The 26552-nt window shown below is 54.6% G+C and overlaps 1 protein-coding gene across 1 annotated transcript in view; it reads right to left on the minus strand.

Annotated features, from left to right (window-relative positions):
* Window positions 1-12506, minus strand: part of LOC119958304 (zonadhesin-like) — a 192364-nt gene extending 179858 nt beyond the window's left edge. The window contains exon 1 of the mRNA XM_038786740.1: window positions 12434-12506. Within this exon, the coding sequence (XP_038642668.1) occupies window positions 12434-12506 (73 nt within the window). The remainder of the gene's footprint in view (window positions 1-12433) is intronic.
* Window positions 12507-26552: the final 14046 nt, after the last annotated feature.

The following is a 26552-nucleotide window of genomic DNA, read 5'->3' on the forward strand; positions in this document are numbered from 1 at the left end:
TACCCCTTTCCCCAAAATACCCCCTCCCCAAAATACCCCCTCCCCAAAAGACACCCTCCCCCAAAATACCCCTCCCCAAACTACCCCCTCCCCCAAAAACACCCCCTCCCCAAAATACCCCTTCCCCAAAATACTCCCTCCCCCAAACATACCCCTTTCCCCAAAATACCACCCCCATAATACCCTCTCCCCCAAAATACCCCCTCCCCCAAAATTCCCCCTCCCCAATATACCCACTCCCCAAAATTCCCCCTCCCCAAAATACCCACCCCCCAAAATACCCACTCCCCAAAATACACCCTCCCCCAAAAACACCCCCTTCCCCCAAAATACCCCCTCCTCAAAAATACCCCCTTCCCCAAAAATACCCCTCCTCAAAAATACCCCCTTCCCCAAAAATACCCCTCCTTAAAAATACCCTCTCCTCAAAAATACCCACTCCCCAAAATACCCCCTCCCCAAAATACCCCCTTCCCAAAATACCCCCTCCCCAAAATACCCCCTTCCCCAAAATACCCCTTTCCCGAAAATATCCCCACCCCAAAAATACCCCCTCCCAAAAATAGACCCTCTCCCAAAAAATACCCCCTTCCCAGGCAGCAGCCGGGTTGGCTGGGGAGGACAGGGGTCGTCCCGCTGGGGAAGGGGAGATCCTTGTGCTGTTGGGAAGCCTGGGATTGCGGCGATGGAATAAATCCCGCAGCCTGTCTGTCTTCATCCATACAGACCCAGAGTCTGATATGCCTTCCTGTCAAGGACATCTGTGACCTCCTTGTGGGCGTCCAGGTGTTGTATGCTGCTCAATGTCGCAGAGGTCTCCTGTTGATTCCAAGAATGGTCCACAGACAAACAGATTGAGACCAGACGTCACCTTCAAAGCCATTGACATGGGGGTACCGGCTCTCCCCATCAAACACTCCCAGGACAGGTACAGCACGGGGTTAGATACAGAGTAAAGCTCCCTCTACACTGTCCCCATCAAACACTCCCAGGACAGGTACAGCACGGGGTTAGATACAGAGTAAAGCTCCCTCTACACTGTCCCCATCAAACACTCCCAGGACAGGTACAGCACGGGGTTAGATACAGAGTAAAGCTCCCTCTACACTGTCCCCATCAAACACTCCCAGGACAGGTACAGCACGGGGTTAGATACAGAGTAAAGCTCCCCCTACACTGGCCCCATCAAACACTCCCAGGACAGGTACAGCACGGGGTTAGAGACAGAGTAAAGCTCCCTCTACACTGTCCCCATCAAACACTCCCAGGACAGGTACAGCACGGGGTTAGATACAGAGTAAAGCTCCCTCTACACTGTCCCCATCAAACACTCCCAGGACAGGTACAGCACGGGTTAGATACAGGGTAAAGCTCCCTCTACACTGTCCCCATCAAACACTCCCAGGACAGGTACAGCACGGGGTTAGATACAGAGTAAAGCTCCCTCTACACTGTCCCCATCAAACACTCCCAGGACAGGTACAGCACAGGGTTAGATACAGAGTAAAGCTCCCTCTACACTGTCCCCATCAAACACCCCCAGGACAGATACAGCACGGGGTTAGATACAGAGTAAAGCTCCCTCTACACTGTCCCCATCAAACACTCCCAGGACAGGTACAGCACGGGGTTAGATACAGAGTAAAGCTCCCTCTACACTGTCCCCATCAAACACTCCCAGGACAGGTACAGCACGGGGTTAGATACAGAGTAAAGCTCCATCTACACTGTCCCCATCAAACACTCCCAGGACAGGTACAGCACGGGGTTAGTTACAGAGTAAAGCTCCCTCTACACTGCCCCCATCAAACACTCCCAGGACAGGTACAGCACGGGGTTAGATACAGAGTAAAGCTCCCTCTACACTGCCCCCCATCAAACACTCCCAGGACAGGTACAGCACGGGGTTAGATACAGAGTTAAGCTCACTCTACACTATCCCCATCAAACACTCCCAGGACAGGTACAGCACGGGGTTAGATACAGAGTAAAGCTCCCTCTACACTGTCCCCATCAAACACTCCCAGGACAGTGAAGTGTTGGCTAGTGTAGACTTGAGAGGTGAACAGACACTTCCAACACTGATGAAGGTTCAACTCAATTTTATTAACTACTTCTAAAAACTAACACACGATGACTGTGGGTCTAAATGATGCTAATTTAAACTAGAGACCTGAGCCTTGTCCGAACCAGTTGATTCTGAGTCTGTGCTGGGCTGGATGAGTTCCTGTTACACTGAGAGGCAGCACCCAGAATGAGCGGGAACCGTGGTGCCCTCTGCCTTTATAGTGTGTGTATTCTAACTGGTGATTGGCTGCGGTGTTTGTACATGTTGATTGGTCCCTGTGTGTGTCCATCAGTGTGTGTCTGCACCATGATATACTGGTGTATATTATGACATCCCCCCTTTTATAAAAAATGTTGACATAGGCATTGGCTAATAAATAGTGTGGGTGTGTGGGGAATGTACCGAGCTACGTGTGAGGTGCGAAGACAGATGTACAAAGCTATATACAGGGAACATGACTATTTACAGAGGAAGGTGCCTGGTATAGATGACTACCATGAACTGGAACAACCAATGAATCCATTTGCAAATCACTGGAGAACAAATGCAACAATGAAGGATATAGAAAAAAAAACATTTCAGAGAGTCCGCATGTGTACAGAGTTCATAAGTTCAGTCTCTGAGGTGGGCGACGAACTCTGGTTCACCGCGTCAAGGGTGGGGAAATGGCTGGCGCATCAGGAGCCAGGAGGGCTGCAGCACTGAGAGGGGCAGGCAGAGTGACCAAAAGCATCACACAGTCCGGTAAGGGGCAGCAGGGTAGCATGGTGGTTAGCATAAATGCTTCACAGCTCCAGGGTCCCAGGTTCGATTCCCGGCTGGGTCACTGTCTGTGTGGAGTCTGCACATTCTCCCCGTGTCCGCGTGGGTTTCCTCCGGGTCCTCCGGTTTCCTCCCACAGTCCAAAGATGTGCGGGTTAGGTGGATTGGCCGTGATAAATTGCCCGTAGTGTTCTAATAAAAGTAGGGTTAAGGGGGAGGTTGTTGGGTTACAGGTATAGGGTGGATACGTGGGTTTGAGTAGGGTGATCATGGCTCGGCACAACATTGAGGGCCGAAGGGCCTGTTCTGTGCTGTACTGTTCTATGTTCTATGTTCCACGGCGGGATCAGTAGGAGAGCTGGTCGGAGGATCCCGTGATGACCCTGGAACCAGGCGAAGAACACGCCTGTTGCGGCACCGAATTGATCCATCCGGTAAGCGGACCAGGAAGGAGCGGGGGGGGCTACCCGCGTTAGAACGACAGCAGGCGCAGACCAGCCACCGTCCGGGAGGTGGATGCGAACCTTGTCGTGTGGATGGATGTCAGGAAGGTCAGCAGCCAGTGAGTCATAGGAAGGTTTCTGTTGCAGTCGAGACATGTGCATGCGGTGGAGCACGGGGACATGGTCGAGGTTGGGAGTGAGAATCGATGGCATTGTCGTTCTGAGGGTGCGGTTCATTAGCAGCTGAGCAGGCGACAGGCCGGTGGAGAGCGGGGCGGAGCGATAGGCCGGTGGAGAGCGGGGCGGAGCGATAGGCCGGTGGAGAGCGGGGCGGGAGCGATAGGCCGGTGGAGAGCGGGGCGGAGCGATAGGCCGGTGGAGAGCGGGGCGGAGCGATAGGCCGGTGGAGAGCGGGGCGGAGCGACAGGCCGGTGGGCAGCGGGGCGGAGCGACAGGCCGGTGGAGAGCGGGGCGGAGCGACAGGCCGGTGGAGAGCGGGGCGGAGCGATAGGCCGGTGGAGAGCGGGGCGGAGCGATAGGCCGGTGGAGAGCGGGGCGGAGCGATAGGTCGGTGGAGAGCGGGGCGGAGCGATAGGCCGGTGGAGAGTGGGGCGGAGCGATTGGCCGGTGGAGAGCGGGGCGGAGCGATAGGCCGGTGGAGAGCGGGGCGGAGCGATATGCTAGCAGAGCAAGAAGGAAATCTGAGCCGGTGTCGGCGGCCTTGCTGAGGAGCCGCTTAACGATGTGGACCCCCTTTTCCGCCTTCCCATTGGGTTGGGGGTATAGGGGACTGGACGTTACGTGCTCGAAGTTGTAGTGTCGGGCGAAGCCGGCCCATTCCTGGCTCGCGAAACAGGGGCCATTGTCTGACATGACCGTCAGCAGAATGCCATGTCGGGCAAATGTCTCCTTACACGCCCTGATCACAGCCGAGGATGTGAGGTCGTGCAGCCTGATGACCTCTGGGTAACTGGAGAAATAGTCGATGATGATGACGTAGTCCCTGCCCAATGCGTGGAACAAGTCGATGCCCACTTTGGTCCAAGGCGATGTGACGAGCTCATGGGGCATCAGGGTCTCCGTGGTTGGGCGGGCTGAAAGCGCTGGCAGGTAGAGCAGTTGAGCACCACATTGGCAATGTCATCATTGATGCCCGGCCAGTAGACGGCTTCTCTGTCCCTGCGGCGGCACTTCTCGATCCCTAAGTGGCCTTCATGGAGTTGCTCCAACACCAGCTGGCGCATGCTTTGTGGGACGACAATGCAATCCAATTTCAGGAGCACCCCGTCGACGACCGCCAGGTCATCACGGACGTTGTAAAATTGCGGGCGTTGGCCCTTGAGCCACCCGTCTGACATTAGGCGCATCACCCGCTGCAGAAGTGGATCAGCCGCTGTCTCGCGGCGAATTTGCATCAGTCGTGCAGCCGAAGCTGGTAAATGGGAGGCTGCAAGCTGAACTTGAGCGTCTATTTGGCAAATGAAGCCGTCATGATCACACGGAGTTGTGATCGACCTTGAGAGGGCATCGGCAACAGCAAGGTCCTTGCCAGGGGTATAGATCAGCTGAAAGTTGTACCTGCGCAGCTTGAGTAGGATACGCTGGAGGCGAGGCGTCATGTCATTCAAGTCCTTTTTGATAATATTTACAAGCGGGCGGTGGTCGGTTTGAACCGTGAACTGCGGAGGTCCATAGACGTAGTCGTGGAACTTCACAACTCCAGTGAGAAGGCCGAGACACTCTTTCTCAATTTGCGCATAGCGCTGCTCTGTGGGGGTCATCGCCCGCGACGCATACGCAACGGGGGCCCATGACGAGGCCTCGTCTCGTTGCAGGAGCACGGCTCCAATCCCCGACTGACTGGCATCAGTAGAGATTTTGGTCTCTTTGGCCGGGTCGAAAAAGGCCAACACTGGGGCCGTGGAAAGCTTGGCCTTCAGCTCCTGCCATTCATGCCTGTGAGCGGGGAGCCATCGGAAATCTGTGGTTTTGCGAATCAGGTCTCTGAGATGTGTGTGAGGCGGGATTCGGGATACCCAGGAACCGGAGGACCGCTTTCTTGTCCTCGGGCGTCTTCATGGGCGTGATTGCTGCAATCTCGTCCTCGTGCGGACGCACCCCATGGTGGGAGATGTGATCCCCCAGAAACTTGACACTCGACTGGCCGGAGGAGCATTTGACCCTATTGAGGCCGTGTTCGTGGATGCGCCTGAAAACACGCTGAAGGCGGGCAATATGTTCCTGCGGGGTGGTTGACCAAATAATAATGTCGTTGACAAATACCCGGACGCCGTCAATCCCCTCCATCATCTGCTCCATGATCCGATGGAAAACTTCGGACGCAGAAATGATGCCGAATGGCATCCGGTTGTAGCAGCACAGTAGCATTGTGGATAGCACAATTGCTTCACAGCTCCAGGGTCCCAGGTTCGATTCCCCGATGGGTCACTGTCTGTGCGAACTCTGCACATCCTCCTCGTGTGTGCGTGGGTTTCCTCCGGGTGCTCCGGTTTCCTCCCACAGTCCAAAGATGTGCAGGTTAGGGTGGATTGGCTGTGATAAATTGCCCTTAGTGTCCAAAATTGCTCTTAGTGTTGGGTGGGGCTACTGGGTTATGGGGATAGGGTGGAGGTGTTGACCTTGGGTAGGGTGCTCTTTCCAGGAGCCGGTGCAGACTCGATGGGCCGAATGGCCTCCTTCTGCACTGTAAATTCTATGATAATCTATGAATGTACACAGCTTCCTGCTTGACTCATCTAGTTGGATCTGCCAGAAACCCTTCGAGGCATCCAGGTTTGAGAATAGTTTGGCGTGGGCCATCTCGGACGTGAGCTCCTCACGTTTCAGAATCGGGGAGTGCTCACCCATGATATTCTGATTCAGATCTTTAGGATCGACACAGATCCGCAGCTCGCCGGACGGCTTCTTGACGCAGACCATGGAGCTTACCCAGTCTGTGGGTTCCGTGACCCTAGAGATGACTCCTTGGTCCTGGAGGCCCTGGAGCTGTTGCTTGAGGCGGTCCCTGAGGGGCGCTGGGACTCCGCGAGGTGCGTGAACGACAGGCTTGAGTAAGATTTTGTACGTGTACGGGAGCGTGCCCGTGCCTTCGAAGACATCGTGGTATTGCTGGAAGATGGAGTCGAGTTGCGCCCTGAAGTCTGTGCCAGAGGATGCAGACACATCGCTTGAAGAGAGAGAGTGTACTCTCTGCACTAAGTGGAGCAGCTTGCATGCCTGCGCACCAAGCAAGGAGGCTTTTGGGGCAGCAACAATCTCGAACGGGAGAATGGCTGTGTGAGCACGATGTGTCACCTCAAGGCGGCAGGAGCCGCTGGCAGCGATGGCATTGCCATTGTAGTCCAGCAATTTGCAGGCAGATGGCAGGACAGGTGGCTGTACGCAGAGCTTGCGAAAATCAGAAGACGCGATGAGATTGGCAGAAGCGCCGGTGTCCAGGCGGAACCTGACAGGGGACTGGTTGACCGTAAGGGTGGCACACCACTCATCATCCTGGCTGACGCTGTGGACGTGGCTGGGTTCAGTGCCACGCTTGGGGGACATCCTGTTCGTGGTAACGATGACGATTTGGAATGGGACCTGTGGGTCATCGCAGGCACAGTCGGAAGCAGGGCCGGCTCAAGGCACCGGCAACTCGGGCGACTGCCCGGGGCGCCATGTGCTCGGGGGCGCCAGAGACTCGGGTCCCGCGCATGCGCAGTTGTGCCGGTGCCAACCAGCGCATGCGCGGTGGCCGCCCGCCCCCAGGGCGGCCCCCCGGCTCGGTCCGCCCCCCCGCTCGGGTCCTCGGCCTCGCCCCCCCCGCCCCTCCTCGGCCTCGCCCCCCCCCGCCCCTCCTCGGCCACCCCCCCCCGCCCCCCCCCCCGCCCCCCCCCCCCACCCACCCCCCGGCCCCGCCCCCCCCCACCCCCCCCCCACCCCCGCCCCGCCCCCCCCCACCCCCCCCACCCCGGCCCCGCCCCCCACCCCCTCCGGCCCCGCCCCCGGCCCCGCCCCCGGCCCCGCCCCCCCCCCTCGGCCCCCCCCCCCAAGGGCGCCGAAGTTCAGCTTGCCCGGGGCGCCAGCAACCCTAGAGCCGGCGCTGGTCGGAAGCAAGGTCTGGAGTAGCTTCATTGATGGCAGGCTGGATAGCCCTGACGTCTCTGTGGGGCTGGGTGGGCCTTTGAAAAACAGCCGGCAGGGAAGCTTCGCACATTGCAGCGTAGTGGCCTCGTTTGCCACACTGCAGGCAGCGTCGGCACTTTGCGGTACATTGCCGCTTTAAGTGGGCGGAGCCGCAGTTGCCGCACGCCGGAGCGTCGGGACGTTCGTCGCGCCACCGCGCATGCGCGGGGAGATCCAGCGTAACGCACACCTGCGCGAAGCGGTCCGTGACGTCAGCACGCTCGCTGCGCGTAAGCGCGGGACTTCGCGAAAAGCGCGCAAAATGGCCGCCATCGTTCAGATCCAGAGCCTCAAAAGATTGACTCATTTGGACCCGTTCTGCCTCGTGAGGGGCTTGCCGCGCCGTTTCAGCAGCCTGGATGAAGGAGTAGCGCGTGGAGGCCTGTTCATGAAGCACACAGGTCTCAATGGCCGTGGAGAGAGTGAGCTGCTTTACTTTTAGTAGCTGCTGGAGCAGGGGCTCAGATTGAACACCAAAAACAATCTGGTTACGGAGCATTGAGTTGGAGGTGGACCCGTAGTTGTAGGACTGTGCAAGGATGCTGAGGTGGGTAATAAAGGACTGGAAAGGCTCGTCCTGACCCTGAGTTCGCTGCTGAAACATGTATCTCTCGAAGCTCTCATTGACCTCGACCGCGCAGTGGCTGTCGAACTTTACAATTACGGTCTTGAACTTCGATTTGTCCTCCCCCTCATCGAAGGTGATCGAGTTGAAAATGTGCAGAGCATGGTCACCGTCTGTGACGAGGAAGAGAGCAATCTTCCGTGCGTCCGAGGCAGCTTCCAGGTCCCTGGCCTCGAGGTACAGCTGGAAGCGCTGTTTGAAAAGTTTCCAGTTCGAGCCCAGATTCCCGGCAATGCGGAGAGGCGGCGGCGGGCGGACGGAGTCCATTCTGTAGGATGGCGCGAGACTGGTGGAAGGCAGATCACTGAAAGGTAGGTCTCGGAAGTGCGAGCACCCCTCAACTCCTGGTACCATGAAGTGTTGGCTAGCGTAGACTTGAGAGATGAACAGACACTTCCAACACTGATGAAGGTTCAACTCAATTTTATTAACTACTTTTAACTAACTAACACACGATGACTGTGGGTCTAAATGATGCTAACTTAAACTAGAGACCTGAGCCTTGTCCGAACCAGCTGAATCACTCAGCACGTGTTGTGAGTCTGTGCTGGGCTGGATGAGTTCTTGTTACACTGAGAGGCAGCACCCAGAATGAGCGGGAACCGTGGTGCCCTCTGCCTTTATAGTGTGTGTATTCTAACTGGTGATTGGCTGCGGTGTTTATACATGTTGATTGGTCCCTGTGTGTGTCCATGAGTGTGTGTCTGCACCATGATATACTGGTGTATATTATGACAGACAGGTGCAGCACGGGGTTAGATACAGAGTAAAGCTCCCTCTACACTGTCCCCATCAAACACTCCCAGGACAGGTACAGCACGGGGTTAGATACAGAGTAAAGCTCCCTCTACACTGTCCCCATCAAACACTCCCAGGACAGGTACAGCACGGGGTAAGATACAGAGTAAAGTTCCCTCTACACTGTCGCCATCAAACACTCCCAGGACAGGTACAGCACGGGGTTAGATACAGAGTAAAGCTCCCTCTGCACTGTCCCCATCAGACACTCCCAGGACAGGTACAGCACGGAGTTAGATACAGAGTAAAGCTCCCTCTGCACTGTCCCCATCAAACACTCCCAGGACAGGTACAGCACGGGGTTAGATACAGAGTAAAGCTCTCTCTACACTGTCCCCATCAAACACTCCCAGGACAGGTACAGCACGGGGTTAGATACAGAGTAAAGCTCCCTCTACACTGTCCCCATCAAACACTCCCAGGACAGGTACAGCACGGGGTTAGATACAGAGTAAAGCTCCCTCTGCACTGTCCCCATCAAACACTCCCAGGACAGGTACAGCACGGGGTTAGATACAGAGTAAAGCTCCCTCTACACTGTCCCCATCAAACACTCCCAGGACAGGTACAGCACAGAATAAAACTTTTAGAATCTGCTGACAATGTTTGTTGATGGTCAGGAGCATTTTCCCAGTGTTCAGGAGTTTAATATCCAGGACAAAGCAGCCCCGCTTGATTGGCTCCCCACTTCCACAAACATTCACTCCCTCCCACACCGACACACAGTGGCAGCCGTGTGTACCGTCTACAAGATGCCCCACAGCAACTCACCAAGGCTCCTTAGGCAGCACCTTCCAAACCCACGGCCTCTACCATCTAGAAGGGCAAGAGCAGCAGATACCTGGGAACCCCACCACCTGGAGGTTCCCCTCCCAGTCACTCACCGCCCCAACTGGGAAATATATCGGCCGTTCCTTCACTGTCGCTGGGGTCAAAATCCCCTCCCTCCCTAACAGCACAGCAGGTGTACCTACACCACAGGGGACTGCAGCGGCTCAAGGCGGCTCCCCCACCACCTTTTTTTTGGAAAATCTTTTTATTAAATACATTACATTTTTCTTGCCCGCGCTAATTTGCTTTATTTTACAGAGAGGTTTGTTATGTCCTTCATTTGTCGGGATGGGCAATAAATCCTGACCGGGAGGGTGACACGACAGCCAGAGAGCTCATTAGTCCGTCCACCGACGTAACAAAAAAAACTAAATGACATAGAATTATACAGAGACCGACGCTTCACCCTGCTGTGTGAAACACTTCACTTTGTGCAAACTGCGGGCAGCGTCTATCCACAACTTTTCTCCGGCAGCTTTCGAGGTAAGCCTCGGGACAGCCACACGGTGGCGACAGAGAGCCAGGCGAATCGGCCGCAGTTCTGGAATTCGCCACGTGAGGGCCCCACAGTTAGGAAGCTCCCGGGATTTACCCGGCTGGCGATGCCTGTCAATGGGGGTGGGGGTCAGATTTTGGCAAATTTGCGTGTTAGAGCGAGGCAGGCAGCCCGACTCTATCGTGCAGCTTCCCGAGGTAGCTGAGACTTTGGGCGCGCCATCTGGTATTACATCGAACATACATACAGTGCAGGAGGAGGCCATTCGGCCCATCGAGTCCGCACCGACCCACTTAAACCCTCACCTCCACCCTATCCCCGTAACCCAATAACCCCTCCGAACCTTTTTGGTCACTCAGGGCAATTTGTCACGGCCAAATTTACAGTGCAGAAGGAGGCCATTCGGCCCATCGAGCCTGCACCGGCTCTTGGAAAGAGCACCCTACCCAAGCCCACACCTCCACCCTATCCCCCCCATTAACCCCAGGTAACCTTTTTTTTGGACACCGGGGGGCAATTTATCACGGCCAATCCACCAAACACGTCTTTGGACTGTGGGAGGAAACCGGAGCACCCGGAGGAAACCCACGCAGACACGTGGGGGGGAGAACGTGCAGACTCCGCACAGACAGTGACCCGGGCCGGGAATCGAACCCGGGACCCTGGGAGCTGCGAGGCAGCGGTGCTAACCACTGTGCCGCCGTGCTGGTCACATACGGGGGCCAGACGTAACGGCACTGCTGGGGGGGGGGTATCCAAGGCGATGGGAGCCCCCCCTCCCCCCGCTGCGTGCCCTTTGGGCAGGCTGATATCCCGGCACGGCTGGTACAACCAGGGTGCCAGCCTGGCATTTTCTGCCTGTGTGCGATCGGGCTAGTGTTACCCGTTGGGTGTGTGTGCGTGTGTGTGGGTAGGGGGGGGGGGGGGAAGAGGGTGGATGGGGGACCCTGCCATGTTGAATTCGGGCTGCTGGGGGGGGGGGGGAGGGTGGAGTTTGGGGACATTTTTATGGGCCGCGGAGATTGGGGCAACGGGGCTATGTGTGGCCTTGGCTGCCTGTTACCCGTTTACGCCCCCTTAATCAAAGCGAGCCGCGTTGGATAGCCACGTGTTTCTCGATGCTGGGAGTGCCAGAAAACATGCCGCTAAACGCGCACCTTTGGGCTGTGGGAGTGAAACGGGGAGAACCGTTGCATCACCGTGCTGCCCTCAATTCCTGTTTATTAATACCAAGAGCTATAATGACAATTGCAGCAGATACAGATAGATAACTAATTTGCACGTTAACTTGCCCCAACACGCACAAGACAGACAAACACAGAAGGGTAGGAGAGGGGTAAAAACCATAAGTCAAAGGGAAAAGAGTCTATGTTTCAGATGGTTCTTTCAAGCACCTTTGACCTCTTCAAACTTTGCTTCCAGTTTGAGGTTTTTACTGTAGATTTAATTCATAAACAAACTTTATTAAAACAAAAGAAAAACAATGGGGGGGGGGGCGATTCTCCAATATGGAGCCCAAGTGTTCGCGCCGTCGTGAACGCCGTCGCGTTTCACGACGGCGCGAACCGGGCCCACGTACGACCGATTCTGTCCCCCACAGGGGGCCAGCACAGCGCTGGAGTGGTTCACGCCGCTCCAGCCTCCTTTCTCGGCGCCAAATAGGCGGGGAACTTCTTTAGCGCACAAGCCCCGACTCGACATGGCGTCGGTGTTCAGGGGCCAGCCGCGCCAGATAGTAGGCCCGGGGGGGGGGGAGAGTCTGGCCCGCCGATCTGTGGGCCCCAATCGCGGGCCAGACCCCATCGGACGCCCGGGTGAAGGAGCCCCCCTTCCCCCCCCCCCCCCCAGGCCGCCTCCCCGACCGTTCGCGCAGAGTTCCCGCCGGCAGCGACCGGGGGCGAACGGCGTCGGCGGGAGCCTGCCGTTTCCGCGCGGCCGCTCGGCCCATCCGGGCCGGGGAATTGGCCGATTCGAGTGGCCTGCGGCCGGCGCCAAAGGTGCCGATTCTCCGCACCTCGGTGAATCGCGCGCCGGCATGGGGGGGGGGGGGGGGGGCGTGGTTGCGGCGATTCTCCGGCCCGGTGCGGGGCTCGGAAGAATCGCCCCCAATATTTTACTTTTAAATAACAACTCTAACGACAACAGATTACATGTTTCTTAACCCTAACAGATGAGTTCCCATTAAACAGCACTTCCAATGAACATACAGCTCCACTTCCACTTACACAGCAGGGCAAAGATGATACTTGCATTTATGTTGCAATTTTTCTGTTGTTGATGCTGTTCCTTCAGAACCATTTTTGAAAGCCTGTCTCTGGAATAGGTTTTCATGATTTCTGTCTTGCGGCTTTTCAAATCCTTATCCGTACCTGTTCAAAGAGGATTGTTTCCCTCGCTCTCTCTCTGAGCTCCACCCAGTCCCTCAAGCAAAGGTTCTCTCCTGGCATGCCCAGGCTTGAACCCATCATTGTTATCTTGGTTGTTTGATTTCCAACTCCCTTTTGAACAAAAGAACAGAGCCATGGTAATAATGTGCAAATGACCTCCCATTGACGGACGAAGGGAGCCATCTGTAATGGGCTAATAGCTGGTCATACAGGCACCTTTTTCTTTCAAGCACCTTTCACCTCTTCAAACTTTGCTTCTAGTTTGAGGTTTTTACTGTAGATTTAATTCATGAACAAACTTTAGTGAAACAAAAAAAAAAACCAATGGGGGTAATTCTCTAACATGGAGCCCAAGTGTTCGTGCCGTTGTAAACACCGTCGCGCTTCACGACGGTGCGAACCGGGCCCGGGTACAACCGATTCTGGCCCCCACAGGAGTGGTTCACGCCACTCCAGCCTCCCTTCCCGAGAGTGTCCCGAAGGACAATGGATTTTGAGTGATATACCATTGCTGACCATAGGCATCCTGTGTATTCCCACTAACGAGTTTAAGTCTGAATGGGACAATCTCAGGCCAAGGGTGAACGTATCCCTCTGACTCCATACCAGCAGTTTGTCCCTCAGTCTGTTAACCCCTACGTTGCCTACTACATCTTCGGTTCACTTTCTGCCCCGAGTTTCTAATATCTCCCTTTCGTCACAGCCTCAACTACTCCCCGAGGTCTTTGAGAATCATCTCTGTGGTAGGATCCAAACACCACCTGTTACGGGGCAGAGTGCAGCCTTTTGGCCAATTCATTGGCCACCAACCGAGTCCCATCCCATCTCTCTCTCTGCGGAGTCAAAACGTCTGTGGTCTCCTGTTCAAACTAGCAGAGTGTCCTCGCCTGTAACATCTTCATTCTTTACTCCTCTCTGTGGCTTGATTTAAAGACGCATGTCCATCAACCAGCCCTGTGAGAAAGTGAAAGAGCAGAACGTGTTAATTGCGGAATAAAGGTCAGCCCTGTCTGAAAGTGAAAGAGCAGAACGTGTTAATCGCGGAATAAAGGTCAGCCCTGTCTGAAAGTGAAAGAGCAGAACGTGTTAATCGCGGAATAAAGGTCAGCCCTGTCTGAAAGTGAAAGAGCAGAACGTGTTAATCGCGGAATAAAGGTCAGCCCTGTCTGAAAGTGAAAGAGCAGAACGTGTTAATCGCAGAATAAAGGTCAGCCCTGTCTGAAAGTGAAAGAGCAGAACGTGTTAATCGCGGAATAAAGGTCACCCCTGTCTGAAAATGAAAGAGCAGAACGTGTTAATCGCGGAATAAAGGTCAGCCCTGTCTGAAAGTGAAAGAGCAGAATGTGTTAATCGCAGAATAAAGGTCTGAAAGTGAGCAGTTTTCCCGACCAAATCATAGAACATAGAAAAATACAGCACAGAACAGGCCCTTCGGCCCACGATGTTGTGCCTAACTTTTGTCCTAGATTAAGAACAAATTAATCTACACCCCATCATTCTACCGTCATACATGTACCTATCCAATAGCTGCTTGAAGGTCCCTAATGTTTCCGACTCAACTACTTCCACAGGCAGTGCATTCCATGCCCCCACTACTCTCTGGGTAAAGAACCTACCTCTGACATCCCCTCTATATCTTCCACCATTCACCTTAAATCTATGTCCCCTTGTAATGGTTTGTTCCACCCGGGGAAAAAGTCTCTGACTGTCTACTCTATCTATTCCCCTGATCATCTTATAAACCTCTATCAAGTCGCCCCTCATCCTTCTCCGTTCTAATGAGAAAAGGCCTAGCACCCTCAACCTTTCCTCGTAAGACCTACTCTCCATTCCAGGGAACATCCTGGTAAATCTCCTTTGCACCTTTTCCAAAGCTTCCCCATCCTTCCAAGCTCAGGTAGGTCCGTGGGATGAGCATCATGTGTGGCCTTCTGTTGGGCCCGGGAATGCGGCATTTTTTGTAAAACCGTGAGGTGGTCAAGGTCTGGAACACGGATGGCTGGAACTGTGGTCCTCAGAGTACGATTCAGGAGCATCTGCGCTGGAGACAACCCAGTGGGCAGCGGGGTTGCTCTGTACGCCAACAGCACCAGGTTTTTTTTTTAAATTTAGATTAGCCAATTATTTTTTCCAATTAAGGGGCAATTTAGCGCGGCCAATCCACCTGCTCTGCACATCTTTGGGTTGTGGGGGTGAGACCCACGCAGACACGGGGAGAATGTGCAAACTCCACACGGACAGTGACCCAGAGCCGGGATCGAACCCGGGACCTCAGCGCCGTGAGGCGGTTGTGCTAACCACTAGGCCACCGTGCTGCCCTACGACTGGACAATAATACCGGACCATCACGGGGTCACTGGGTGGGATGAAATGAAAATGGCTTATTGTCACGAGTAGGCTTCAATGAAGTTACTGTGAGAAGCCCCTAGTCGCCACATTCCGGCGCCTGTCCGGGGAGGCTGGTACGGGAATCGAACCGTGCTGCTGGCCTGCTTGGTCTGCTTTATAAGCCAGCGATTTAGCCTTGTGAGCTAAACCAGCCCCGAGAGGGATTACTGTATGTTGGGAGAAATGGCGGGTTGATGACCAGGGAATATATTTATGCTTATGGGGGTCTGCCAGGGTGTGCCCACAAGGGGCATCGATCACCTTTGTGAGATGGTGGCAGGACCCCGGGAATGGGATAAATTGGGATCGCAGTGGGAAGGGATGTGTAATCCCTAGGACAGGGATGACTGTGAGAGCCACCGAACTGACGGTTCAGGTGAAGAAGCCCCTACCCACAGCCCAACCAATCGACCCTCACAATTGTCCGATCATCACCAAGGGGCGCGAGAACGGTTTAGTGCTTGTCCCCCACGAAGAAGGTACTGTACCAGGGGGTGCATTACGCTGTGGCCTCTGTTGTGTTAAATTTGACCGAGGCGTGCTTACCAGCATGGGGCCCTCGGGAAACCGAACTGTTATATCAGGCATTGTTCAAAGATATGTTTCAGAAGTTCCACAATTTAGACTTCGGAGATATAGATGTAGAGGAACTGTATCGTGGGGAGGGAGGTGGGTTCCAGCCGGCAACGTAGAGGGGCTGGTTAACGATGGTTTTACGGCTTTTAATACGGGGACACCTAAATAAATTTAAAACCCCCATCGTGGATCTAATTAAAACAAGCACTGCTGCATTTTTAACAACTTAAAAGTTGGATTGGAGGGAGAGAGCAGCCGGCAGTGTCAATTTCAGCGGCCGGCTGATTGTTTCAGTGAGAGAGCAGCTTCCCTCTCCGGATCAAAGTGAGCCGGCCGCTGAAATTGACACTGCCGGCTGCTCTCTCCCTCCAATCAGAAACATTAAAACTTAAAAGTTGGATTGGAGGGAGAGAGCAGCGGGCAGTGTCAATTTCAGCGGCCGGCTCACTTTGATCCGGAGAGGGAAGCTGACAGTTGGGGTCCATTAGCCCCCCCGCCGTATAACCGCGGTATTGCGGAGCGCGGTATAACGGGGGACTACTGTAGTGGGGTCTGGGTTGCACGAAGAGGCGCTAATTCGGGAGGACCGGAATGCGTCCGATTAGGCTGCCCAGAACGAAGTGTGGGGGCTGTATGGGGCTGGGTTGCTGGGGGAGGGGAGGAGTAATCGGGAAGTCCTGAGGCAAGGCCAGATCCCCTCGTGGATAAGTAACCAGCACCTAGCCGCGCTGCACCCGTTCAACGGCACTCTGAGTCCTTGTCAGCTTCGTGTAGCATCAGAAGCTTACCCGGCAAGTTCGGCACGACCAGCGCCCCTGTACCGAGTGGAGAATGTGGGGGGTCATTCGTGGGGGGGAGTGCATATTCGCTAGAGGAAGGTCCCGTCTTATGTCATAGTGCGGGAGCAAGCTGTGGCGGGCATTGACCTCTCGGGTTGTCCCCAGCACATGTCCCCAGCACATGGGCGCCGAGCCGTGGCCTCAGTGCGGGTTCAGGACTGTTGGGGCAGAACCTATAAATTGCACCATGGAGGCGATGGCAGCGAGCCATGTCCAGCCCCAGGTGGCATATATAGGGAGTGGGACATATTGTGCCACCACTGGAGCCCAGCAGTATCGGCACGGACCACGGCAGTGGTGTACAGAGGTCCATGTGGCACAGCAGCGGATATTACCCATTCCAGAACCCTCCTCAGTTTGCCTCTCGGTAAGGGGAAAACATCAGCAATTCACAACAGCATGTGGCCCGGTGTGGATACAATATTCCCCCAGTTAAGGAAGATTTAAAAGTGCTGTTAGCAGCAGTAGAACTGTCCCAAAAACACTTTTTCTCCCTGGAGTAAAAGACCCAGGAGACAGATAGAACATAGAACGATACAGCGCAGTACAGGCCCTTCGGCCCTCGATGTTGCACTGACATGTGAAGTCAAAAACTAAAGGCCATCTAACCTACACTATGCCCTTATCATCCATATGCTTACCCAATAAACTTTTAAATGCCCTCAATGATGGTGAGATAGCTAACATTAAAGCCCCCGACTGGTGGAATCTAGGGTCGTGGATTGTAATCCCGGCCTGGATTCGAGTAGCCTCTCATCTTTTAGTTGTGTGTCAGTTCGTTGTTATGTTATACCTGTGTTGCCTTAGCTGCAAGTTCCGAAGGCAGAGAGGAAAACTGCGGAGCTCCGAAGGGCTCTGAAGAGGCGCAATATCTACAATCAAGACCCGCGGTATGATCAAATTCCTTCTGCTCTTAGTAAAGGGACTCATTCCCCGCCATGATTGCCCAATGCTATAAAATATCGAATGTATGTTTATATTGTACGGTGACCCTTATGTTTGGGGCCCGCTGAGTTGAATGACCATATGTGATAGGTTTAAATGTGGTATTGCATCCCGCTTTGTACAAGTTTTAGAATTAGAATTAGAACAATACAGCACAGAACAGGCCCTTCGGCCCTCAATGTTGTGCCGAGCAATGATCACCCTACTCAAGCCCACGTATCCACCCTATACCAGTAACCCAACAACCCCCATTAACATTATTATTTTTTTTAGGACACTAAGGGCAATTTAGCCTGGCCAATCCACCTAACCCGCACATCTTTGGACTGTGGGAGGAAACCGGAGCACCCGGAGGAAACCCACGCACACACGGGGAGGACGTGCAGACTCCGCACAGACAGTGACCCAGCCGGGAATCGAACCTGGGACCCTGGAGCTGTGAAGCATTGATGCTAACCACCATGCTACCGTGCTCCCCACAAGTGATTGTGTTTGCATCTTTGCTATATCACCTTTCGATATTGTTGTACAATAGAGGGGTATAGTTTAGATTAAGGGAACCTCTCGGGTTGCGGCTGCCAAAGGGTGCTCACAGTCGGCGAAATTGGGAAGGGAATCTTGCCCTTCAACCCTAGTATCGATACAGTCCGAGCCAGTCTGGACGTATCGAAAGGGGCACCTGTAGGTTTTCCGGGCAAGATTCGAGTCTTTTACGAGCTTGGAAAAGGACTTTGAACTTTCAAGCAGTAAAAACCAGCCATGTTCGGGGCTGCAGGACCTTGACTAAACTTCCCAGCATCCTCAGCCCTGTGTGTGTGTGTTTAGAGAGGCAACTCTCGGAATCCACAAGCAGCAGAAACCCAGACAGGCCGGTGATTAGTTTATCTGCAAGATAAAGGAGTTTGTGACATCACCAGACTAGACCTGCAGAAGGACAATGCACCTGGGTTAGTTTCAATACAGGCGCTGATGGCCCAGAGGGAAGATAGAACCCATTTCCTGAATGGGAGAGCGTTCAGCAACCTCTGGAGGGACAATAGGGTGCAATTAAACCCACCCGATACCGAAGATAACGAGGTTAAGCCCACGGATGCTTCAATGGGGGTTGAAGATCACAGTAGCAGATAAGGCCGTAGCCTTTACTTGGTGTATAAGAAGGATGGTCAGACCTGCCAGGGGGCCCTTCCTTTCTGTGACGCTGCTCTCCTCGCTGCTGCTCATCATCATCCTGCCCCTGGTGCCTGCCTTTTCATTTTGTTCCAGCACGCAGCCTGAGACCCTCTGAGCAGTTTAAGTTTGAACTTGGATTGTGAGGATCCTCTGGAAGTTTGCGAAATTCCCAAGATTACTACAGTGGATGAGGCTTTTGGGGAAAGCGGGTTGCACGCATCTGTCATAGTTTTAAGACACGGCTAACATTGTGTAAAGTAAGCTTTTACTTTTTTTTTTAATTTTTATTGAAATTTTTACAAAATACAAAATATAAACATCTTAACTCTATTCACATACAACCGCGGTAACACCCCATGAACAATACGCCCCCCCCCCCCCCCCCCCAGCTTCAAGAGCAACTTCAAACAAAAGGAAAGAACAAAAACAAAGAAAAAGAAAAAAGAAAACAACAAAAAAGAGATAGCACCCTCCACAAACCCATGTGCACAGTTCTCCCTCCCCCCAATCCTTCCCCTCCCCCCCCCCGGGTTGCTGCTGCTGTCGGCCTATTTCCCTACCTTTCCGCCAGGAAGTCCAGGAAAGGCTGCCACCGCCTAAAGAACCCTTGTACCGATCCCCTCAGGGCAAATTTCACCCTCTCCAATTTGATGAACCCCGCCATATCCGAGATCCAGGCCTCCACGCTTGGGGGCCTCGCATCCTTCCATTGGAGCAAGATCCTCCGCCGGGCTACTAGGGACGCAAAGGCCAGAACCCCGGCCTCTATCGCCTCCTGCACTCCCGGCTCCACTGCCACCCCAAAAATTGCGAACCCCAGCCTGGCTCGGCCCTGGATCCCACCACCCTCGACACCGTCCTTGCTACCCCCTTCCAAAACTCCCCCAGCGCTGGGCACGCCCAAAACATATGGGCGTGGTTCGCTGGGCTCCCCGGGCACCTAGCACACCTGTCCTCTCCCCCGAAAAACCTGCTCATCCTTGTCCCCGTCATGTGGGCCCTATGCAGCACCTTGAACTGTATGAGGCTAAGCCTCGCACAGGAAGAGGAGGAATTCACTCTCTCCAGGGCATCCGCCCACGTCCCCTCCTCAATCTCCTCACCCAGCTCCTCTTCCCACTTCCCCTTCAGTTCCTCCACCGAGGCCTCGTCTACCTCCTGCATTACCCGGTATATGTCCGAGATCCTCCCTCCTCCGACCCACACCCCTGAGAGCACCCTGTCCCGTACCCCTCGTGGGGGCAGCAAGGGGAATCCCTCCATCTGCCGCCTGGCAAACGCCCTAACCTGCATGTACCGAAACATGTTCCCCGGGGGGAGCCCAAACTTCCCCTCTAACTCCCGCAAGCTCGCGAACCTCCCCTCCACAAACAGGTCCCTCAACCTCCTAACCCCTGCCCTGTGCCAGCCCAGAAATCCACCATCAATGCTCCCTGGGACGAACCGATGGTTCCCCCGTATCGGGGCTCCCATCGAGCCCCCCATTTCTCCCCTGTGCCGTCTCCATTGCCCCCAAATCTTGAGGGTAGCCGCCACCACCGGACTCGTGGTGTACCTCGTTGGAGGGAGCGGCAACGGCGCCGTTACTAGCGCCTCCAGGCTCGTGCCCACACAAGACGCCGCCTCCATCCTCTTCCATGCTGCCCCTTCCTCGTCCATTACCCACTTACGCACCATCGCTGCGTTGGCCACCCAGTAGTACCCACAGAGGTTGGGCAATGCCAGCCCCCCCCCATCCCTGCCTCGTTCCAGGAACACTCTTCGAACCCTTGGAGTCCCATGCGCCCACACAAATCCCATGATACTCCTGTTGACCCTCCTGAAAAAGGCCTTTGGGATAAGGATGGGGAGGCACTGGAACAGGAACAAAAACCTCGGGAGCACCGTCATCTTGATGGACTGCACCCTCCCCGCCAGTGACAGCGGTAACATATCCCACCTCTTAAACTCCTCCTCCATCTGCTCCACCAACCTTGTGAGGTTGAGCTTGTGCAGGGCCCCCCAACTCCCAGCCACCTGGACCCCTAGGTACCTGAAGCTCTTCCCTGCCTGCTTCAGTGGGAGCCTACCAATCCCCTCCTCTTGATCCCCCGGATGCACCACAAACAACTCACTCTTGCCCAGGTTCAACTTATACCCCGAGAAACCCCCGAATTCCCCAAGGATCCTCATCACCTCCGGCATCCCCCCCACCGGGTCCGCCACATACAGCAGCAGGTCGTCCGCGTACAGGGACACTCGATGCTCCTCCCCACCCCGTACCATGCCCCTCCAGTTCCCTGACTCCCTCAATGCCATGGCCAGGGGCTCAATTGCCAACGCGAAGAGCAAGGGGGACAGGGGGCACCCCAGTCTCGTCCCCCGGTACAGCCGAAAGAACTCCGACCGCCTCCTATTCGTGGCTACACTTGCCATCGGGGCCTCGTAGAGCAGCCTCACCCACCGGATAAACCCCACCCCAAACCCAAACCTCTCCAACACCTCCCACAAGTACTCCCACTCCACCCTATCGAAGGCCTTCTCCGCGTCTAATGCCACCACTATCTCCGCCTCCCCTTCCACCGCCGGCATCATAATGACGTTGAGGAGCCTTCGTACGTTTGTGTTCAGCTGCCTTCCCTTCACAAACCCCGTCTGGTCCTCATGTATGACCCCCGGCACACAATCCTCTATTCTAGTGGCCAGGATCTTTGCCAGCAGCTTAGCATCGGCGTTCAGCAGCGAAATCGGCCTATATGATCCACACTGCAGAGGGTCCCGCTTCAGGATTAAGGAAATCAGCGCCCGTGACATAGTTGGTGGCAAAGCCCCCCCCTCCCTTGCCTCGTTAAAGGTCCGGACCAACAGGGGGCCCAACAGGTCCAAATACTTTTTATAGAATTCAGCCGGAAACCCGTCCGGCCCCGGCGCCTTCCCCGACTGCATGCTCCCTATCCCTTTGACCACCTCCTCCAGCTCGATCCGCGCCCCCAGTCCCTCCACCTGCTCTTCTTCCACCCTCGGGAATCGCAGCTTGTCCAAGAAACGCCCCATTCCACCCCCCTCCACCGGGGGTTCAGACCGGTACAATTCCCCATAGAAGTCCCTGAAGACCCCATTGACCTCTACCCCACTCCGCACCACCTTCCCAGCTCTATCCATCACTCCCCCAATCTCCCTGGACGCGTCTCGCTTCCGGAGCTGGTGCGCCAGCATCCTGCTCGCCTTCTCCCCGTGTTCATACACCGCCCCCTGTGCTTTCCTCCACTGAGCGTCCGCCTTTCTGGTCGTCAGTGGGTCAAATCTGGCCTGAAGGCTACGCCTCTCCCCCAGCGATCCCTCCTCTGGGGCCTCCGCATATCTCCTATCCACCTGCACCATCTCCCATATCAGTCTCTCCCTCTCCCTCTGCTTCCCCCTCTCCTTATGGGTTCGGATGGAGATCAATTCCCCCCTCATCACCGCCTTCAATGCCTCCCAGACCGTCCCCACCCGAACCTCCCCGTTATCATTGGCCTCGAGGTATCTCTCAATACACCCCCGAACCCTCCCGGCCACCACCTCCTCTGCCAACAGCCCCACCTCCAAGCGCCAGAGCGGACGCTGGTCCCTCTCCTCCCCCAGCCCGAGGTCCACCCAGTGCAGGGCATGATCCGAAATGGCAATGGCGGAGTATTCCACATCCTCCACCCTCGACACCAGCCCCCTGCTCAGGACAAAAAAAATCAATCCTCGAGTAGGACTTATGTACATGGGAGAAAAATGAGTATTCCCTGGCCCTTGGCCTCGCAAACCTCCAAGGGTCCACTTGGTAAAATTCTTGGTAGTGTGGATGAGCAGAGGGATCTCGGTGTCCATGTACATAGATCCCTGAAAGTTGCCACCCAGGTTGATAGGGTTGTGAAGAAGGCCTATGGTGTGATGGCCTTTATTGGTAGAGGGATTGAGTTCCGGAGCCATGAGGTCATGTTGCAGTTGTACAAAACTCTAGTACGGCCGCATTTGGAGTATTGCGTACAGTTCTGGTCGCCTCATTATAGGAAGGACGTGGAAGCTTTGGAACGGGTGCAGAGGAGATTTACCAGGATGTTGCCTGGTATGGAGGGGAAATCTTATGAGGAAAGGCTGATGGACTTGAGGTTGTTTTCGTTAGAGAGAAGAAGGTTAAGAGGTGACTTAATAGAGGCATACAAAATGATCAGAGGGTTAGATAGGGTGGATAGCGAGAGCCTTCTCCCGCGGATGGAGGTGGCTAGCACGAGGGGACATAGCCTTAAATTGAGGGGTAATAGATATAGGACAGAGGTCAGAGGTGGGTTTTTTACGCAAAGAGTGGTGAGGCCGTGGAATGCCCTACCTGCAACAGTAGTGAACTCGCCAACATTGAGGGCATTTAAAAGTTTATTGGCTAAGCATATCGATGATCAGGGCATAGTGTAGGTTAGATGGCCTTTAGTTTTTTTCCATGTCGGTGCAACATCGAGGGCCGAAGGGCCTGTACTGCGCTGTATTGTTCTATGTTCTATGTTCCCCCATCTGGTCCATGAATCCCCTTAACACCTTAGCCACCGCCGACCTCCTACCCGTCCGGGACTTGGATCGATCCAATGGGGGATCCAGTACTGTGTTAAAGTCTCCCCCCATGATCAGGCCCCCCGCCTCCAGGTCCGGAATGCGGCCCACCATACGCCGCATGAACCCCGCGTCGTCCCAATTTGGGGCATAAACATTCACCAACACCACCCGCTCCCCCTGCAGCTTGCCACTCACCATCACGTACCTCCCGCCACTGTCAGCCACCACCTTCAACGCCTCAAACGACACCTTCTTCCCCACCAGGATCGCCACCCCCTTAGTCTTCTCATCCAGCCCTGAGTGGAATACTTGGCCCACCCACCCCTTTCTCAGCCGGACCAGGTCCACCACTCTCAGGTGTGTCTCCTGGAGCATGGCCACATCCGCCTTCAGTCCCTTCAGGTGCGCAACTACTCGGGCCCTCTTGACCGGCCCATTCAGCCCCCTCACATTCCAGGTTATCAGCCGGATCCGAGGGCTCCCTGCCCCCCTCCCCTGCCGATTAGCCATACCCCATCCCCTGCCCACCCCCGGCCAGCGTCCCAAGCTCTGCCAGTTTCCCACGGCGGCACCTCCCCCCCCCCCCTCCAGCACCCCCTGCGTCCTCCAGCTCCTTCCTGACCGTTTCAGCGGCAACCCGGTAACCCCCCCCTCCTCAGCTCCGTTGGGGGCCCCGAAAAAAGCCCCAAAGTCCATTAATCGCGGGAGCCGCCGAATGTGCGGCTCAACTGCGCATTGCCGCCACCGGAAGATGTAAAGTAAGCTTTTACGAGGTGCCCATTTAGTATTCCTTCCATAGTCATAGTTTTGTAAAGCATAAGGCATTTTGTGGTGTTTTCTAGCACTTTGTGATATTGACCTTGAACGTTTAATAAATTCCTATGTTTGGCTTTCAATTGGAGTCCGTTTTGAGTTTTCAATTCCTCACCACCGATCTCTGACCAAGTCACAATAGTAAATATCCCTTACCGTAATTCCGGTGTCTAGGACCGGGGGGTACCCTGGGAGCCTCAAAACCGCCCACTCAGGAAAGACTGCCAGATAAAGGTGGGCAGTGACTTTCCTTTCCTCTCTCTCCCCCGGGGGGCGCAGCCCGAGTGGAGTAGGCGTGAGTCCATCGGTAAGAGAGAGAGGATCACCCGGGCAGTGGTGGGACTTGGAAGCCCGTTGGGTGGAGTTAGAAAGGGGGATCCCGCTACACAGAGGGCAATGTAATCAGATCTGAGAGGTGAGGCCATGCCCCAAATAAATACTCAGTTGTATTAAAATGTTTAGATCAAAGATACTTTTTTTTTTATAAATTTAGAGTACCCAATTATTTTTTCCAATTAAGGGGCAATTTAGCGCGGCCAATCCACCTACCCTGCACATCTTTGGGTTGTGGGGGTGAAACCCACGCAGACACGGGGAGAATGTGCAAACTCCACACGGACAGTGACCCAAGGCCGGGATGGAACCCGGGTCCTCGGCGCCGTAGGCAGCAATGCTAACCACTGTGCCACCGTGCTGCCCCTCAAAGATACTTTTTAACAATCAAAGTGGGAATAAGTTAATTTAAAATAAGGTAATAAAAACTTAACGATTGTTAGAAAGAGAATATAAACCCAGGGAGCAGAACCAGAACATAAGAAGAACATAAGAACATAAGAACTAGGAACAGGAGTAGGCCATCTGGCCCCTCGAGCCTGCTCCGCCATTCAATTTGATCATGGCTGATCTTTTGTGGACTCAGCTCCACTTTCCGGCCCGAACACCATAACCCTTAATCCCTTTATTCTTCAAAAAACTATCTATCTTTACCTTAAAAACATGTAATAGAACATAGAACAGTACAGCACAGAACAGGCCCTTCGGCCCTCAATGTTGTGCCGAGCCATGATCACCCTACTCAAACTCACGTATCTACCCTATACCCATAACCCTTAACCTTACTTTTATTAGGACACTACGGGCAATTTAGCATGGCCAATCCACCTAACCCGCACATCTTTGGACTGTGGGAGGAAACCGGAGCACCCGGAGGAAACCCACGCACACAGGGGGAGGACGTGCAGACTCCACACAGACAGTGACCCAGCTGGGAATCGAACCTGGGACCCTGGAGCTGTGAAGCATTTATGCTAACCACCATGCTACCCTGCTTCCCTAAATGAAGGAGCCTCAACTGCTTCACTGGGCAAGGAATTCCATAGATTCACAACCCTTTGGGTGAAGAAGTTCCTCCTAAACTCAGTCCTAAATCTACTTCCCCTTATTTTGAGGCTATGCCCCCTAGTTCTGCTGTCACCCGCCAGTGGAAACAACCTGCCCGCATCTATCCTATCTATTCCCTTCATAATTTTAAATGTTTCTATAAGAAGAAAAAGGGAAGGGGAAGGGAACTCAGAGAGAGGAGAGACGGACCACAGGCCATTAGTCCACATCGTCCAGAAGGATTTAAATGACATGATGCCTCGGTTACGACGAATCCTTCTCAAGCTACGCCGCTACGACTTTGAACTTGTCCACACGCCAGGCAAAGAACTCATTGTTGCAGATGCCCTTTCCAGGTCTATCCCCACACCGTGTGAACAAACTGACTTTGTCTGCCAAATGGCCGCGCAGGTGGAACTGTGTTCCTCCAACCTTCCGGCCTCTGATGAGAGGGTCACCCAAATTCGTGAGGAGACGGCCAAGGATCCTCTGCTCCAGCGGGCGCTGCAGCACCTCACGAATGGCTGGCAGAAGGGACAGTGTCCCCAGTTTTACAACGTCAAGGATGACCTGACGGTGGTGGACGGCATCCTCATGAAGCTCGATAGGATCGTGATGCCGCAGAGCATGGGGGCTACGGCGCTCGGCCAACTCCACGAGGGTCACCTGGGGGTCGAGAAATGTCGACGCAGAGCCCGGGAGGCGGTCTACTGGTCGGGCATCAGCCAGGACGTTGCCAACACGGTCCTCAACTGCCCCACATGTCAGAGATTTCAGCCAGCTCAACCCAAAGAAACTGAAATGAAATGAAAATGGCTTATTGTCACGAGTAGGCTTCAAATGAAGTTACTGTGAAAAGCCCCGAGTCGCCACATTCCGGCGCCTGTTCGGGGAGGCTGGTGCGGGAATTGAACCGTGCTGCTGGCCTGCCTTGGTCTGCTTTCAAAGCCAGCGATTTAGCCCAGTGTGCTAAACAGCCCCTCTGACTCTAAACTCTAAACTTCTAAACTCTGCAGCAACATGAGATAGTGACCTCGCCATGGTCCAAAGTAGGTGTAGACCTTTTCCACGCCGAGGAGCGTGACTACGTCCTCCTGGTCGCCTACTTCTCCAGTTACCCCGAAGTGGTGCGACTGTCCGACCTCACGTCGGAAGGCGGTGATTAAAGCCTGCAAAGAAACGTTTGCCAGGCATGGGATACCGCCCACGGTGATGAGTGACAACGGGGGCCTGTTGTTACAGCCAGGAATGGTCTGATTTTGCCCGGCTATACAACTTCCGTCACATAACCT

The sequence above is a fragment of the Scyliorhinus canicula genome, chromosome 29 (assembly GCF_902713615.1).
Source record: "Scyliorhinus canicula chromosome 29, sScyCan1.1, whole genome shotgun sequence".
Taxonomy (NCBI): domain Eukaryota; kingdom Metazoa; phylum Chordata; class Chondrichthyes; order Carcharhiniformes; family Scyliorhinidae; genus Scyliorhinus; species Scyliorhinus canicula.